The sequence below is a fragment of the Alexandromys fortis genome, unplaced genomic scaffold (assembly GCF_014885135.2).
Source record: "Alexandromys fortis isolate MF-2015 unplaced genomic scaffold, M_Fortis_MF-2015_v1.1 scaffold_140, whole genome shotgun sequence".
NCBI classification, from domain to species: Eukaryota; Metazoa; Chordata; class Mammalia; order Rodentia; family Cricetidae; genus Alexandromys; species Alexandromys fortis.
In genome coordinates this window covers 910,991-928,370 of record NW_026068048.1, presented here as the reverse complement: position 1 = coordinate 928,370, position 17,380 = coordinate 910,991, and the positions used below count along the sequence as shown (strand labels likewise).

Here is a 17,380-nt window from a genome sequence, read left to right as displayed (position 1 = left end):
AGAATCAGGTGTTTGAGGCTAGCTCAGGCTATTTAGTGACACTGTCTCAAGCAAGCAAGCAATGAAAACCAAAAACAACAAGGAATAGATAAACAGGAAAAAAATGAAAATAGCAAAGAGAATGTCCAGGTATCCATGACTCCCAAATCTCTGACAGACCCCAGAGAAGATGATGGAAATCATTGACAACTGATTAGTGACTGTAACTCAGTCTATAAGTCTGTTAAACGTTAGTAGCCAGGTAACTGGGGAGATGGCTCAGTTATCAGCTTGCCACACAAGCACGAGGACCCAAGTTCGAGCTCCAGCATCCACCTAAGAAGCCAGGTGAGGCAGGCTCTAATGCCAGCGCTGGGGAAGCAGAGCCAGGTAGATCCCTGGGGCCCACGGACTATCTAGCCTATCCCCACGGTGAGCTCCAGGCCAGCTGAAGAACAGCACCTAAAGTGGTGTCTGTCCTCCATACACACTTACGTTCCTCCACAGCAACGTGCACCCACATGACCCTCACCCCTTACCATACAAATGAAAAGTTAGATGATGGCAAGGGGAGGCTGGGAGATGGAGGCTGAAATCTTTACATGGTGACTGCAGGCAGCCACTCCCTAGGCTGCTTAGAGGAATTGTGTATATGGGTGTGTCATCTAGCAGTCAGGTTCTGGGGGTGTATACCCAAAATGGTGCCATCTCTGTAAAGGGATGCCTCATCACTTTCCCCATTCTTGAGAGAAAATACCTGATGTAAGCAACTTTCTAAGGAAGGGTTTGTTCCGGATCTACTGTGAAGGTCTCTGGACCACTATGGCTGCGGGAGCAGGAGGCAGCTGGTGGTTTGTCCCGGTTCTACCGTGAAGGTCCAGACCACCATGGCTGCGGGAGCAGGAGGCAGCTGGGGGTTTGTTCTGGTTGTAGTGTGAAGGTCCAGACCGCCATGGCTGCGGGAGCAGGAGGCAGCTGGGGGTTTGTTCTGGTTGTAGTGTGAAGGTCCAGACCGCCATGGCTGCGGGAGCAGGAGGCAGCTGCTCGTGCTGCATCCGAAAGCAGGACACGAAAAGAAACAAATGCTGCAGTCAGCTCGCTCTCTTCACTTGGAGACCCAGCCAGAGGTCAGTGAAACCATCTGGAAATGCCATCCCAGACACTTCCAAGGCTTGGTCTTCCTAAGTGTTCCTAAATCCGGTCAAATTGACCATCCGGTTTTCCCAGATCAGGTGACATGTGCAAGGGTAGTTACAGGAGCCAGAGGCAGCTGGGTGTCCACCCTCAGGGACCTGCCACCAAGAAGTCCCTCAAAGCCACCATGGCCATACACCAGGTGTCCAAAGAGCAACACAGAAAAGTCTTAAAATACATAGTGACGACTAAGGAACTAAGAAACACTATTAATATCTTAGGATATAATTCATAATGACAGTATAACTCCATATTCTGTATAGAGCACTTAAGAAGAATATTTACCATACAACTATATAATATATGAATATAAAACAAAATTATATTGTACCACATAATAAACATAATAGCTATGTTATATACATGATATATATAAATAATGCATATAACTATAATTTACTGAGTTATATAATTCAATAATGAAATATAACTGGCTAATCTCAACAGTCAGGAGGCAGAGGCAGCTAAATCTCCATGAGTTCAAGTTCAGCCTGGTCTACGTAGCAAGTCTGAGACCATTCAGGGCTACACAGTGAGACCCTATCTAATAAAGAAGACGATGCAGTTTAATCCAAGTGTATTTGCACCTGTGTTTAATAAGCAAGACCTACACCGAAAAGCACTTTAATATAGTTGTGTTGAGCTGTAGAACACTGGTTTTAATTGCGCATGTGTATGATGTGTGTGTGTGTGTGTGTGTGTGTTCAGGTATGTTATTGTAGGTTTGGATGCTGTCGTGTATGTATGGAGGTCAGAGGACAACCTCGGTGTCTGTCCTAATTTTCTGCCTTGTTTGAGATGGGGGTCTCTTCACTTTTCACCTCTATGGTCCTCCTCCCCTCCCATGGTTCACCTCCCCTCCCATACTCCTCCCCTCCCATGTTCCACCTCCTCTCCCATGGTCCAAGCAAAAGGGATTATAGTTGCTTGCTGAAGCGCCCTGGTTTTCTTTAAGTCTGGGGATTTGAAAGCAGGTCCTTAGGAGCTGGAGAGATGACTGTGGTTAAGAGCACTGACTGCTTTTTCAGAGAAGCTGGGTTCATTTACCAAGACATACATGTTGGTTTATAACTAGCTGACTCCAGTTCCAAAGGGACCCGAAGCCCTCTTCTGGCCTCCAACAAGCAAACAAATAAATAAGTAAATAGAAATCAGCTCTCATGCGTGCTCAGCAATCATACCATCTCCAAAATATTGTTTTGTCTAAATATGCTGGAGTTGAGGATTCTATTATTCAATTATATATTCCCAGCCATTGATTTTTTTTTTTAGTTTTTTTTTTTTTTGAGACAAGATCTGGCTGAATTAGAACTCACTATGTTGAGCAGGCTGACCTTGAACTCACAGAGATTCACCTGCCTCTGCGTCCCTAATGCTGGGACTGACAGGCATGGGCCTAAGCCCTTTTAAAATGGTGTCTATATACCCATTTTATTTGTTTGAAACAAGGTTTCATGTAGCCCAGCCTGGCCTCTAATTTGCTGCATAGCTGGGGAGGAGCTTGAAGTCTCGATTTTCCTGCCTACTCCAAGTGCTGGGATCAAGGCATCCACCACCAGGGCTGGTTTACATGGACAGTGCTGGGGGCCGAACCCAAGGCTTTCTACATACAAGGCTCCACTAATCTTACCCCACCTCTGCCTTACTTTATCTATCAGATTTATTAAACGTTGTGGGTATGGGCTTTGGGCCCAGTGCCGGTGGAGGTCAGGAGTGAGCATCAGATCCCCTAGAACTGGAGTTATGAATGGTTGTGAGTCACCATGAGGGTGCTGGGAATCAAACCCAGGTCCTCTGCAAGAGCAGCAGGTGCTCTTAATCCCCGAGCCATCTCTCCAGTTCCTAAAAACAATTTAAATTACATTTAAAAATGTATTTTGTGGGCTGGAGGGAGGCTCAGTGGTTGAGAGCATTGCCTGCTCTTTCGAAGGTCCTGAGTTCAATTCCCGGCAGCCATGTGGTGGCTCACAACCATCTGTGGTGAGGTCTGGTGCCCTCTTCTGGCCTTCAGGCATACACAGAGACAGAGTATTGTATACATAATAAATGAATATTAAAAAAAAGAAAAAAGAGCCGGGCAATGGGGGCGCACGCCTTTAAGAAAATGTATTTTGTGTGAGTGTGTATGAGTGTGTGTGTGTGGCAGGAGGTTGCCCACTTCATGGCCTGCAAATGGAGGTCAGAGGTCAACTTACAGGAATCTTTCTTTCATTCCATTATAAGGATCCCTGGGGTCAAATTCAGGTCATCATCAGTTTGCTCTTACTTATTGTATTTATTTTTTGAGACAGATGATTGAATATAGCTTTGTCTGGCCTGGAACTTGATACGTAGACCATACTGGCCTCAAACTCACCAAGATCAACCTGCCTCTGCCTCTTGAGCGCTGACGTTTAAGGCATGCGCCACCACTCCTGGCTCTTATTTCTTATTTTTGAGACAGAGTTTCAGGTAGCCAGGACTGGCCTCGAACTTCTTCTACCTTTGCCTCCTAAACTGAGGGTTACAGGCATGTGCCACCTCATAGCTAAATTAGAAAATCATATGGAAATACAGAGATGTCAAAGTTTAGCTAGGAACTCTACTTTCCCCAGGTCAGCCTCCGTGATGTTGCCTGACTCCTGCTCCCAACCTCTTCTCTCCCGACGTGGAACTTGAGAATGGTGGAAGTGCGACTCCCAAAGGTTGCTACGAGGACTACAGGACATTTAGGGCGTATCTGTAGGGGCCACGTGCTTTTAGTTTCTGCTGTGAAGGATGCCAACAATAGCCGGGTTGTGAGACAGGAGTGGTAATAAAAAGATCTTAGCTCACGCCCGAAATGCAACAGGTGGGTAAGAGACACTAGCTAGAACTGTTCAAAAGGCAGTTTTTAGCCCCGGGGGTGGTGACGCATTTCTGTAAACAGCGCTAGGGAGTCAGAGGTCGGGAGATGTCTGTGAGATGTCCGTGAGTTTGAGACCAGCCTGGTGGAGAGATAGACAGACAGACACACACTCATCCCCTCCCCCATGCTGTTTTGAGACAGGAACTCTATCGTGCAGCCCAGGCTGGCCTCTTAACTTGCCGTGTAGCTGAGGATGACTGAGCTACCGTGCCTCTTGTCTCTAACGGTCTGCGCGCCACGATTACAGATGTGTACCGTCACACTCAGTTCATGTGCCGGAACCCGGGGTTGTGTGCAAGCAAGACAACCACTCCACTAACTAAGACACACACCCGGGGCCCTGTTGTTGTTCCTGTTTTGAGACAGGGTCTTATTATGCAGCCCCAGCTCCAAATTTGCAATCCTTCTGCCTCAACCTCTTCAGTGTTTGGATGACAAGCCTGTGACACTATGACTAGCTCTAAGTGTGTGTGTGTGTGTGTGTGTGTGTGTGTGTGCGCGCGCGCGCGCGCGCGTGCGCGCGTGTGTGTTAAGGTAGGAGATGTGTGCATCCGGGCACAACTGTGTGACTACGTAGCAAGAGTAAACCCTTAGTTTACTCGTTAAGAAATAACGGAACTAGGCTAAGAATATAGCCCAATGACAGAAAGTTTACCTAGCCTGCTCGCTGCCCAGGGTTTGAACTACAGCCCTACCTAGTGTTCCCAGAAGATCAAGGTCATCCTTGACTACAAATGAAGTTTAAGGCTAGCCTGAGGTATATGAGAGCCTCAGAGAGAGGGAGGGAGGGAGGAGGAAAAAGAGAGAAATAACTACATAAACAAATGCATAGATGACAGAATTATGGCATCTCATGGTGACTGTGGCCACTCAGCTACTTTCTAGACACCCAGACCGCAGGAGCAAGCACCTTCCCCTAGAGTTTGTACTGTGGGCGGGGTTCTGGGCAGGGGCGTGGCCCGTCCCATCCTGGCCCAATGGGTGTCGGTGGGGCGGGGACCTCTTTGCATCTGGGTCCCGCACCGGTTCGCTTCCTGCAGTTCCATCTACCTCGCGGGTGCCTCTGGCGTCCCTAGAGGTCTCCGACCCCAGCCCTCCCTCAGCCCACCTTCCCAACCTACAGCCCCCTCTCGCCATTCTCAGATCCTAGCCCGGGACAACGAGGGATTGCCATCATGGGTGACGGAGGAGGAGAAGGCGAGGACGAAGTTCAGTTTTTGAGGACGGTGCGTATGGTCTGGGTTAGGAGGCTTTGTGGGGATTTCTCGCTGATCTCTTAGCGTCTTTCTGTCTGCTTGCTGGTGGTCTCTGAAATTTGAGGTCACTTTGGGTGATTGTCATTTCGTCTTTCCGTCTCTTCCCATCACTTTTTTGACCATGGAGAATTATCAGGATTTGGGAGGATCGAATGGGGAGGGAGAGATCCTTGGTTACCCTCTGTTGACATGAGAGATCTGGGGTCACCGAGGGAGTACCCCCTCCTCCCATCCTGGAAGCAGACACTTGAGGAAGGTGATTCTAATTCTTGGGCTTAATTTAGCTGTCCTCCACCCCCACCCTTAGCCCTTATTCCCTTCTTGCTCCAGGCTCTGACCTATTTAAATTCTTGGAAGGGGGCTGGGGTGGGTTAGACGACACTGTCCTTTTGAACTCCTAGCCTTTGGTGGTCTCCCGGGGTGGGGGGGTCTCTTGGATCTTGACTGTTCTTTCCTCCTTGGTTTTGGTGAGGAGGATTAACTACGTCTGCTAGTGGCCTCTGAAGGTGTCTGGGTGATGTCTCTCCCATCTCCTCGGTATGTCTTGGGTCTGTCTCTGTCTTTTGTCCCTTGGCTTCAGCCCTCTGAGTTTTGCTGTCCCTCTTGTCCTGTCTCCCTGAATCTCTGATCCCCAGCTGGGGGCAGGGATAGGACTTGGGACAACAGGTGTCTCTCCCAGAATAGCCCTCTTTTCTGGGCTCTGAGCAGGGGACAGGGAGGGGACAAAAGGGGGGAGGGGCTGCCTCTTTCTTAGTCCTTTCTACCACATCCTCCCAGAGGCTGAGATGGGGGTTGGTTTATGAGTATGAGTGATCTTCTCTCTTTCGGGCCAGGTCTGCTGACCCTGCAACTGTCCCCTCTCCCTCAGGCCCTAGGTCCATGCAGAAATGCTGACGCAGCATTCCTGACCCAGAATAGGACCCTGGCAGGCTGGGTCCAGTTTCTTGGGAGGGCGGAGCAAACAGCTGGGACTGGTAGTGAAGGATGGGGACAGCTGGATATGAAGCCACTGGAGGAGGGCCTCTCCCTAGCCCCAGCCCCTTAACCTACACCATGGGTTTGGCCTTCCACAGCCTAATAAGCCCATGGCTGTGGCTACCAGCTCTGAGCAGTCACTCTGCACCAGGCCGGGTGCCCTGGGCCTCAGCCTCCTGAGGTGGCTAATAATATTCTCATTGCCCTATCTTCTGAGGTAGGGCCCTATCTTTATCTCCCTGGGAGATCGGAGAGAAACCAAGCCCCAGGTGGTGAACTTGCCCAAGGTCAAGGACAGGAAGTGGTACCACCGAGTGCCCTGCAAGGCCAAGTCTTGCTTTCAACAGAGGGAATCTAGTCCCAGGCTTGCTGAGGTAGTCAGTCAGGCCAGGCTCACCCAGGCTGAGTTGGTTTTCCTCAGAGTTACTAAGGTTGTGTGATACCTTCTTCACAAAAATATTTTTTGTGAATCATAACCCACCTGTAAGAAAGAATCTGTATTGCAACCCTGGGCATGGGCTACGTATTCATAGGTATTATTAAACAAAAAGAAAAAGTCCAACTTTAAAGCATGGTGTGGTGGTTTATACCTGTGATTCCACCATTCAGCAAGCTGAGGCAGGAGGATGAAAGTTCAAGGCCACCCTGGGCAATGTAGTAAATTCAAGACCCATCTGCTTGATGGCGTAATTGACAAGCAACAAATTTCACAGGTTCAAAACAGTTAACAAACCTCAGTACTTTCCCTGGAGTGTGTGTGAGTGTGTGTGTGTGTGTGTGTGTGTATGTGCGTGAGCACAGTGTTAGAGAGGGCTTCATGTACTGAAAGCTGGCTTTAAACTTGGTACTAGCCAAGAACGACCTTGAACTCCTGATCTTCCCACTCTACCTCCCGAGTGCTGGGCTTACAGGTGTGAGCACCAGGCCTGGCTTCAGTGGGTTTTGACCTTTTATGTAAACTAAGTAACCACCTTCGAAATCAAAGCAAAGAACACTTGCTGCACCCCAGAAAAATCAGTCACCCTGTCCTTCGGTCGTCATATAGACTCCACCAGTCAGCGCCAGAGTTTCATATACAGTGTGTGTTCATTTCTCTTTGACCGCTTAGGGTATTTTTGACATGTAGCATGTGTTCCTTTTGTGGGGAGCTTTTTGCTATCCTGCTGTACGACTGTATTGAGTTTGCTCATATCTTCACTTGCCTGGTGCACACCGAGGTCGCCATGTCTGCAATATTTTGTTACTACAGACAATCCCAGTAAACATCCATAGCCTAGAACTCCCTATGGAGGCCAGATTGGCTTCAAATTCACTGATACCTACATGCCTCTGCTTCCCTGGTACTGGGATTAAGGGCATAGTCACACACCTTTTTTTGAAGGAAGTGGTTTGAAACAGGATTTCATGTGTAGCCCTGACTGTCCTGAAACTCACTCTGTAGATCAAGCTGGCCTTGAATTCAGAGATCCACCTGCCTCTGCCTCCTGAGACAGGCACAACCGCACCTGTCTTGACACACCTGTTTTAAATAACAACTTTCATAACATGTCAGTCACCCTGATGTCAGACTAGGCATGCTTGTTTCTTGTTCTTGTTCTATTTTCTTTGATTATTAAGGGTCCTAGCCATAACCATACAGATCATTTCCCTTGTTTTGAATGTTGTGACCTCAAGCTCCGCTCACACTGGAATCTCTGAGAACCTGGTCAAGTCAGAACCTCCAGAGGACAGGGGCAGGTTAAAGGTGCGGAACCTCCACAGAGTCCACAATCGCTGGTTCAGTGATGGAAGTGGTGGTAGTGGGGCGCTGGGGTACAGGGAAGCTGATTTTTGGTTTGTTTGTTTGAGACAGGCTCTAATATAACCCATGCTGCTGGTGATCTTGAATCCCATATCCTCTTGCCTCCACCTCTAAAATATTTGGAGTCATTGATAGGTATTAATAGGCACCCAGCCTGGCTTTGGAAATTGCACTATTGTATTCTGTTCTTCTCTGTCATCATCTACTAATTATCTACTCATTTAGTCATCTATCTACCTACCTATCATCTATGTATTTGTCATCTATATATCTATTGTCTATGTCTCTATCATCTGTGTCTATCGTCTATATATCTATCATCTATGTATCTATCATCTATGTATCTATCATCTACATATCTGTAGTCTAAATGTCTATTGTCTGTATATCTATCATGTATGTATCTATCATCTATATATCTGTCATCTCTATATCTATCATCTATGTATCTATCATCTATCTATGTACCTATCTATGTAGCTATCGTCTATGTATCTATCATCTATGTCTATCATCTGTATCTATCATCTGTGTATATATCATCTATATATCTATCATCTATGTATCTATCCTCTATATATCGTCTATATATCTATCATCTATATATCTATCATCTATGTAGCTATCATCTATGTATCTATCGTCTATGTATCTGTCACCTATGTATCTATCATCTGTGCATCTATCATCTATATATCTATCGTCTATATATCATCATCTACATATCTATAGTCTAAATATCTATCGTCTATATATCTATCATCTATGTATCTATCGTCTATGTATCTCATCTGTGTATCTATCATCTATATATCTGTCATCTACATATCTACCTTCTATGTATCTATCATCTATATATCTGTCATCTACATATCTACCTTCTATGTATCTATCGTCTATTATCTATCTACCTTTCTTTTTCCTCCCTTCCTCCCTGCCTCTCTCCCTCCTCTCTCCCCCGGTCTTTCTCTTTATTTCATCAAGATAGGGCCTTGCTATATTGTTCAGGCTGATCTTGAGCCCCTGCACTCATGTGATCCTCTGTCTCCGCTTCTGGAGTAGATGGGACTTACAGGTGCATCGTTTCAACCAGTTTTGGGAGCAGCGTTTGGAGCCAGAGAGAGTGCGAGTCCATACCACGGGATTAGGTTTGCCATGATGACTAGATTCCTGGTTCTGATTTACATCCTGGTTTTGCCATTCACTTGCTCTCTCTGCTTGGGAAAGTGATATTAATTTTTTTTTTCCTGACTGAGCTCAGTTTCCTCATCTGGAAATGTGGAGAGAGAGAGGGGGGGGAGGAAGGGAGGGAGGGAGGGAGAGAGAAAGAGAGAGAGAGAGAGAGAGAGAGAGAGAGAATAAAAACACCCAATAAGGATTCAAAGGGCCCATATAAGTCTCTCTCTGGCCTCGTAACCTCCCTTATTCCTGCTGGTCCCACTTGTCACTCCTGGACACCCCCGCACCTCCTGGCCACAGGCCTCTGCACAGGCTGCCTCTCTGGAACATTCCCTACAGATGACCAGTCCTGCTTCTGTTTGGTCAAGGCCCACTGCCGCTCTGTTATATCAGTCTGGCTGATTTTTCCCCAGAACACCTACCACTGACAGTAAGCTTATGTATTCACTCATCTGTTTAGAGGGTCTGCACATGAGGAGATCAGCCCCCTGGGGGTGGGATTTCTCTGCTTTATCTGTTGCTGTGTATTCAGTGCCTAACACAGTGCCTGGAAGGTAGTAGATCCTCAATAAGTGTCTGTTAAGTGAGTGGAAGGCAGAAGCTTAGGACAACCAGCAAACGCTTGCTAAATAATGCTCAGGTTATATAATTACTATGGATACAGAGATGCCCGGCGTGTACCAGAATGTCAGTGAGGCATGTACCAGAATGTCAGTGAGGCGTGTACCAGAATGTCAGCGAAACCAGGACAGAGCAATTATCGTTAGGCCGTGCTTCTGTCTCCTCCTGGGCCAGGCAAATGGATGGAGAACTGTGGATACGGATGACACTCCGGATTAGAATGTTTATCCGACGTGTTCGGGAGTTTGGAGGTCATGTGTTTTCCAGTAGGATATGTAACTTTCTTTAAAAACATTTCCTTACCTTTATTTGATGTGTATGGCTGTTTTGTCTGAGTGTGTCTGCGTACTGCATTTAGTATAGCCTTGGCAAGTGGGAGAGGGTAGCGGGTTCCCTGGGACAGGAATTACAGATGATGTAGGTGCTGGGAATTGAACCTGGGTCTTCTGGAAGAGCAGCCATCACAGAGGCATCCCTCCAGCCTCATTTGTAACTTTCTTGAAAGAGTTTCCTCTGCTACAGAACTTGCTGTGGTACAGCCCTGAATCCCCAGCATTTGGGAAGTGCAGGCAGACCTGCCAAGAACTAAATGTCATCCTTGATTGAAAGGCCAATTTGAGGCTAGCCTGGACTACACAAGACTCTGTTGCAAAAACTAAACATCAAAAAAATATTTTCCACATTCCACTGTGTCTCTTTGCAAACCCCTCATTAGGAGGTCTTCAGAGGAGCTAGATTTTGATTCTAATCCAATCTCCTCTTACCCCCTGTGAAGCCAGGCGTGGAGGCACACACCGGTGATTCCAGCTACTCAAGGGACTGAGTCAGGATTATCTCATGATCCTGGAACTTCAAGGCTAGCATGGGCAACTTAGGGAGACACTGTCGCAAGAGCAAAAGGAATGAATGAGAGAACAACCAACCATCTAAAATAGAGACATAGCTGGAGCCTGGCTCGTGCAGAGTGTATCTTTTCTGTAGGGGAAAGAGACGGCTCCACGGCACGGCACGCAGTGTCTTCGCTGGTCTGTCCCTTCTGGTTCCCACTGGTGAACCTTGTCCCTCTGTTCTCACAGGATGACGAGGTGGTCCTGCAGTGCAGCGCCACGGTGCTCAAGGAGCAGCTCAAACTCTGTCTGGCCGCTGAGGGTTTCGGCAACCGCCTCTGTTTCCTGGAACCCACCAGCAACGCGCAGGTCTGTGTGCACCAGGCACGGGAGGAGAGGCAGGGTCGGGAGGGCAGGGTTTTGATTATTTATTTTTATTTTATGTGTATTGGTGTTCTGTCTGTCTGTATGTCTGTGTAAGGGTGTCAGATCTTGGAGCTACAGACAGTTGTGAGCTGCTATGTGGGTGCTGGGAATGAGTCTTTAAGGCTCTGGAGCTGGAAAGGGGATTCTGACAGGATGGAGAGGGAGGGGCTAAGATAGGAAAGGGGCGTGGTCTGAGATGGGACCGGAGGAATCTGAGACTAATAGAGAATCTGAGGTAGGCGAATGTGTGAGGTGGGGCCTGAAGGGGCGGTGCTTGAGACGTGGGCGGGGTCTATGAGGGGCAAAATCTGAGTTGGCGCAGCCTAGCCGGAAGAATAAAAGGGGATGCTTGAGGTGGGGAGAGATTTGAGACGGGGTCGAGCTCCGAAGAGGGACGGGCAGGGTCTGAGGTGGGGTGGTGCCTAATGTGGAACAGGGTCTGATGGGGGTGGAGAGGGATTTGAAGAGTGAAAGGAGGCGGAGCCTAGGGTGGGGGCGGAGTCTTAGATGGGTGGTGCTCTGGAAAGCTCATCAGGAGGATTCCCAAGGGCAAAGAGCTGTGGTCCTGAATCTTAGGAAGGAGGGCCAAGGATCCAAGAGGAGGAGACTTAGGCAGTTTAGAGGAAAGGGAACCTAACTGGAGAGGACAGAGGACAGAGATGGGAAGAGTGTGTGGCCTTAGATAGCAAGGGTCGGTCAGAGGGCTCGAGGCATGGAAGGAAGCTAGAATCTGAAAGGCAGGTGGCTTTGGATTCAAGATTAGAAGGCCCAGCATCCAGGAGAAGTTTAGAAAGGGTTGTCAGGAGGGCTTGGAAGCCAAGAGGCCAGAGAAGCCTGAGGTCCCAGGGTTTGGTGTACTCAGGGTGTGAGAGAGGAAGGGACCTGCAAGGAGGGCCTGGGAACTGAGAGAAGGAGTTGGCCTCTGGTGGTGGAGGTCAACAGGCATCCGCCGGGCAGGGAGTTCTGGAATCTGAGGGGACGGTGTGTTTCTCTCTCTCTCCTGGGGTATGATTGGAAAGGCAGTGACAAATGCCAGAAATAGTGTTCTTTTAGGATTGGAGAGATTGGGGGTGATCTCAGGGAAGGCACAGCAGGAGCTTCCTGCCTCGGGGAGCAGTGTCAAGGTGATGAGCCAGTCAGAGGACATCATGAGACTAGGGGGCATAGAACAGCTGAGTGATGGAAGCGATCTGGAAGTTTCTGTGGAGCTGGGTGAGTTGGAGGAATTTGAAGGAGGAGGCTGAAAGGTGTTTCCTGTGTGTCTGACTCCTCGCTGGCACCCCTTGTGGGGTGAGGATGGGGGTCTGGAAGTGAGAACGTTCAGACGAAGGGGCAGACAAGGCACAGTGTGACTGGTGCACGGAAGTCTAATGGTTCCAGTGATGTCTGTTCACCTCCTCAGAATGTACCCCCTGATCTGGCCATTTGCTGCTTCATCCTGGAACAGTCCCTGTCAGTGCGAGCCCTGCAGGAGATGCTGGCCAATACTGTGGAGGCTGGTGTGGAGGTAAGGCTCTGCCTCCAAGGAGTGGGGGACAGGGACAAGGATGGTTGAGGGACCTGGGGGTCGTTCACCATGTGCTCTTCTTCCTCTCTCTGCCCTGCCCCCACAGGCCCTCAATTTGGATAAGTGGGTAGGTCTGGCCTTGGGTGTCATGTCTCTCCTATCACTCCTGACCCCAGGCCTGCTGCTCAGGCCCACATCCTGAACACAGGGGCTGGAGGATTTCCCCCACCCCTGATGTCAGGGGCTGTGGAGCCCAGAACAAGCCAGGCAGGAAGGAAGGAGGGAGCAAGAGGCTTCTGAGCCCCTGTTCCCTGGCCTGTTCCTTTCTCCTCTTCTCTTCTCCTCCCCATCCTGCCCCTCGCTGCATGGGACCTCTTCCCTCACCTCCCTCCATCCCATGTGTGGGTCTGTCATAGGACCTTGTGTCCCCATGACATGGCTCCCTCAGAGCATGGGCATGGGAGAGCCATGATGGAGGCATGATGCCATCAAGGAATTGGATACACCTCCTTCCTCCAAAGGGCCAAGTCTCCTCGTGCATGGGAGTGTGTGGCAGCAGCAGAGAGTCACTTTATCCCATTGGTTGACAGTCACGTGACAGGCGATAGCTAGGATTGTCCTGGTGCAAACAGGACAACTCTTTTATGACAGGCTAGAGTAGTTGGGGGTAGTGGGACTCTCTTGAGCATCCTTGGTCACCTGGAAGATGAATTCATACTCTTTGGGTGATGTCAGGACGTGGTTTATAAGAGAAACAAGGCAGGATGGTAGAGTGGGTTTTGAAGTTTTTGTTTTATAGAACCTCATGTATCCCAGGCTGGCCCCAAACTCTCTAAGTAGCTGAGGTTGACTTTGAATACCCAATGCTCTTGCCTCTGCTTTCCAAGTGCAACTATCACAAGCTTCTGGGCCTTGGGGACTTGTAAAACACACCATGTCTAGGCTTCTCAGAGACAGTCCCTGCTGCTACAGATGGGAAAATGGATGCAGACCATTTGTTGGGGGTTTGAGCTGAGGTTTTCTTGCCTGGGCATAGCATTTCATGGGGTTCATATAGCCACCTGTGAATAAGCCATCTACTTTGGAGGCTGTGGAAATTTGGGGGTCCCTGCTTATTCTGTACCGTCTCTTCCCCTGTAGTCATCCCAGGGCGGGGGACACAGGACACTCCTGTACGGCCATGCCATCCTGCTCCGGCACGCACACAGCCGTATGGTGAGTGCACTAACCATAGGTGCAGGCAAAGGAGAGGGTTCAGGCCTGCTGGAGGCTGACCTCACTTTCCCACCCTAGTACCTGAGTTGCCTGACCACCTCCCGATCTCTTACTGACAAGTTGGCCTTCGACGTGGGACTACAAGAAGATGCAACAGGTGCCAGGGGCTGCGGGCAGGGAGCATGATGTGTGCCACACACCAGGAACTGCAAGTCTGCAGAGCTCTATAGCTGTGCATAAGTCTGCCCTGGAGCTAGTCACGGGGGCCTGGGCACATTCCAGACAGGCGACGAGGTGGGAGTTGATGGGGCAGTTGGGGATTTATAGACTCCAGAGTCGGGAAGACTTGGTGACTGTGAGTACTGTGTGGAAGAGCATTGTGGGAAACCATGGTCCTGACGGTCAACCCACTCGTAGGAGAGGCGTGTTGGTGGACGATGCACCCTGCCTCCAAGCAGAGGTCTGAAGGAGAGAAGGTTCGTGTTGGGGATGACCTCATCCTTGTCAGCGTCTCCTCCGAGCGATACTTGGTGAGTGATCCCATCTCCCTGATAGTCCTCCTGCTCCTGTGGGGGGGGGGTGTGTGTGGGATGTGCCCCACCTCTCAACGTTGGCTTGCCCAGTGGGTCTCTGGCTCTCACAGCTCCTGGCTTTCTGACATCCCCTATTTCTGATTTCCAATCACATCCCCTCACCCCATTCCCTAACTTGCTCTCATTTGTCTGATCTGTGTCCTCCGGCCTTCTGTCTCCATTCTGTATGTTTCCTGGAGTCTCCCTTTGATTGTTTCCCACTGAGTCCCGATTCTTGTTCATTCTGCTGTCTCTGACCCCAGCACCTGTCGACCGCGAGCGGGGAACTTCAGGTTGATGCCTCCTTCATGCAGACTCTGTGGAACATGAACCCTATCTGCTCTGGCTGTGAAGAAGGTGAGGACCTCAGGCCTCTAAGGTGAGGCCATCAAAAGATATCCTCACTTATGGTGCTTCCTCAGACACGCCCAGATTGTCTTGCACCTCACACTTCAGATCTCCCAGTTGTGGCTTCCACAGTACATTTCTTACTGACCCCAAAGCCAGAACCCTAGAGCTCAGGTCCCTAGGCCTCCAATTCACTACCACCCGCAAACTCAGCTCCAGAAACTTCCATACCAAGCTCAGTCCTCGAGGTCAGATTCCTCCATGAAGAACTCTCAGCTTAGTGGTGGTTCTCAGCCTTCCCAGTGCTATGACCCTTTAATACAGATGCTCGTGCTGTGGTGACCGCCAACCATAGAATTATTTTTGTTACTACTTTGTAATTGTAATTTTGCTCTGTTGTGAATTGTGATGTAAGTATCTGATATGTGACTCCTGTGAAGAGGTTATTTGACCCCAAGGGGTCGTGAACCACAGGTTGAGAACCACCGGTGTAGAGCATCAACCCGGGAGCTTAATCCTGAGACTTCAGTTCTGAGATATAGGCACAGACCAAAGCCCTGGAATCTAAACCTCAGATCCTAAGCCAGGACCCCTGCTCAGACCTCAGAGTTTATGCTACCGGCTTTGGACTCTCAAAAGAATTTTAACTGAACTGTGTGTGTGGGTAAAGGTCAGACGATAGCTTATAGGAGTCAGTTTTTCCTTTGCTATGTAGGTCTTGAAGACTGAATTCGGGTGGCCTGGGTTGGTGTCTGGTGTCATCAGCTGCTAAATCACCTTCCTAGCCCCACACACTCAGATTTTAATTTTACTCTCAAAACCCAAAATTCGAGCTCACAGCATTCATACAAATAAACAAACAAACAAAACAGAAAACGGGGCCGAAGTGACGCCTCTGCAGTTAAGAACACTGGCCATTCTTTACAGATGACCTGGATCTGATTCCCAGCTCCCACATGGTGGCTCACAACCATCTATAATTGCATTTCCAGGGGATCCGACACCATCTTCTGACCTCCTGGGACACCGGGCCCACCAGTGGTGCAAGATGTTTCACACAGGCAAAACACCAATACACATAACAAACAACACACAGACAAACAACAAAACCCCGGGGTTGGGAGAGAGCTCAGCTGGTGAAGTAGGACTTACGTCCCACCCCCATCCCCTGTGTTAAAGCCGGGTTCAGGGTCACCCCATGTAATCCCAGTGCTGGGAGGACCAGAGGACCCGTGGGGTTCCCTAGAGAGCCAGTTGAGCTGGGTCAGTGAGCTCCGGTTCCATGAGACTCCTTCCTGCCCCTTCCCCCCCAATAAAGTGGAGAGTGACAGAAAGACACCCAGTGCTGACCTCTGGCCTCCACACACATTCGCACACATGTGCCTGAGCACCTGCAGACAGAAGTGCACACACATAAACACGGACACGTTCGCACACAGCACCAACTAAACAAAGGGGGGAATCCCCACAAAACCACACATGCAAATTCTCCCCAAAACAAATGAAGAAAAATAAATCAAGCCTCGAAGCCTGCCGATTTCAGTCTCGGATCCTGTAGTAAGATGGCAGAACCCTTAGTTTTGACTCTAACTTCAGGGTCCTTTAACCAAAGAACCAAGCTGTGATTTAAACCACTGAGACCCAAGCCCCGAAATCCAGGCCCACCAACTTTTAAAAACACTCTGAAAAAATTATTTATTTATTTATTTATTTATTTATTTTTATTTTATGTGTATGAATGTCTTGCATACATTTGTGTCTGTGCACATGTGTGTGTCTGGTGCCTGCGGAGGCCAGAAGAGCGTGTTGGATCCGCTGAAACTGAGTTTGCACAGATACAGTTCTGAGCTGCTGTGTGGGCATTCGGAACAGGACGCGGGTTTTCTGCAATGGCGGCTAGTGCTCTCAACTGTGAAGCCATCTCTCCAGCACCTTCATTATTTTACTACAAAGCTCAGGTCTTTCCAGATTCGTACTCTGAGCTCAGGGTCTCAAACTCAGATTGTAACCCCAAAGCCTGACCTCGTATGTCAACCCAAGATCCCCCAAACCAATACTCAGAATTGAGGTCCTAACTGCCAACTCTAGCCTCAGAGCCGAACGTCACACCTCCTAACCCTAACCTCTGCCTAGGAACATGGAGCCCAAGAGCAGGGAGCTCTGGACCCCTTACCACACAATCTGACCTCAGTCTCAAAAGGCCAAATCCAAACCCTTAAGTCATGACTCTAAGTCTCCCAACCTTATCCCAGCATGTCCAGATCCTTATGGGTTGGCCTCTGACCTCTGATCCCAAATCTCACATCCCCACTTTTTAGATCTTAAACATGGGCTAAACCACAGATTATCAACACTGCTCCCTAGTCCAGCTTCACCTCCATAGGGAAGATAAAGGAACCCTAGACTCCACACTGACTTCCAGATATATCTGCGAGTCCTGCCTCACAGCAACTACCCTTCCTTGATCTTCCTCAGGTTTTGTGACTGGAGGCCATGTCCTCCGCCTCTTTCATGGACACATGGATGAATGTCTGACCATTTCCCCTTCGGACAGTGATGACCAGCGCAGGTCTGGCTTGGGACAAGGAGACCT

General features: G+C 49.1%; 1 protein-coding gene across 2 annotated transcripts in view; it reads left to right on the top strand.

Moving 5' to 3' along the window:
* Window positions 1-5,139: 5,139 nt before the first annotated feature.
* The window catches only part of Ryr1 (ryanodine receptor 1), a 122,285-nt gene continuing 110,044 nt past the window's right edge, over window positions 5,140-17,380 (top strand). For both annotated transcript variants that reach the window (XM_050119297.1, XM_050119298.1), the window contains exons 1-8: window positions 5,140-5,286; window positions 10,969-11,088; window positions 12,548-12,652; window positions 13,793-13,867; window positions 13,946-14,024; window positions 14,285-14,397; window positions 14,703-14,796; window positions 17,263-17,356. In XM_050119297.1, the coding sequence (XP_049975254.1) occupies window positions 5,236-5,286; window positions 10,969-11,088; window positions 12,548-12,652; window positions 13,793-13,867; window positions 13,946-14,024; window positions 14,285-14,397; window positions 14,703-14,796; window positions 17,263-17,356 (731 nt within the window). In that variant the 5' untranslated portion in view covers window positions 5,140-5,235. The remainder of the gene's footprint in view (window positions 5,287-10,968; window positions 11,089-12,547; window positions 12,653-13,792; window positions 13,868-13,945; window positions 14,025-14,284; window positions 14,398-14,702; window positions 14,797-17,262; window positions 17,357-17,380) is intronic.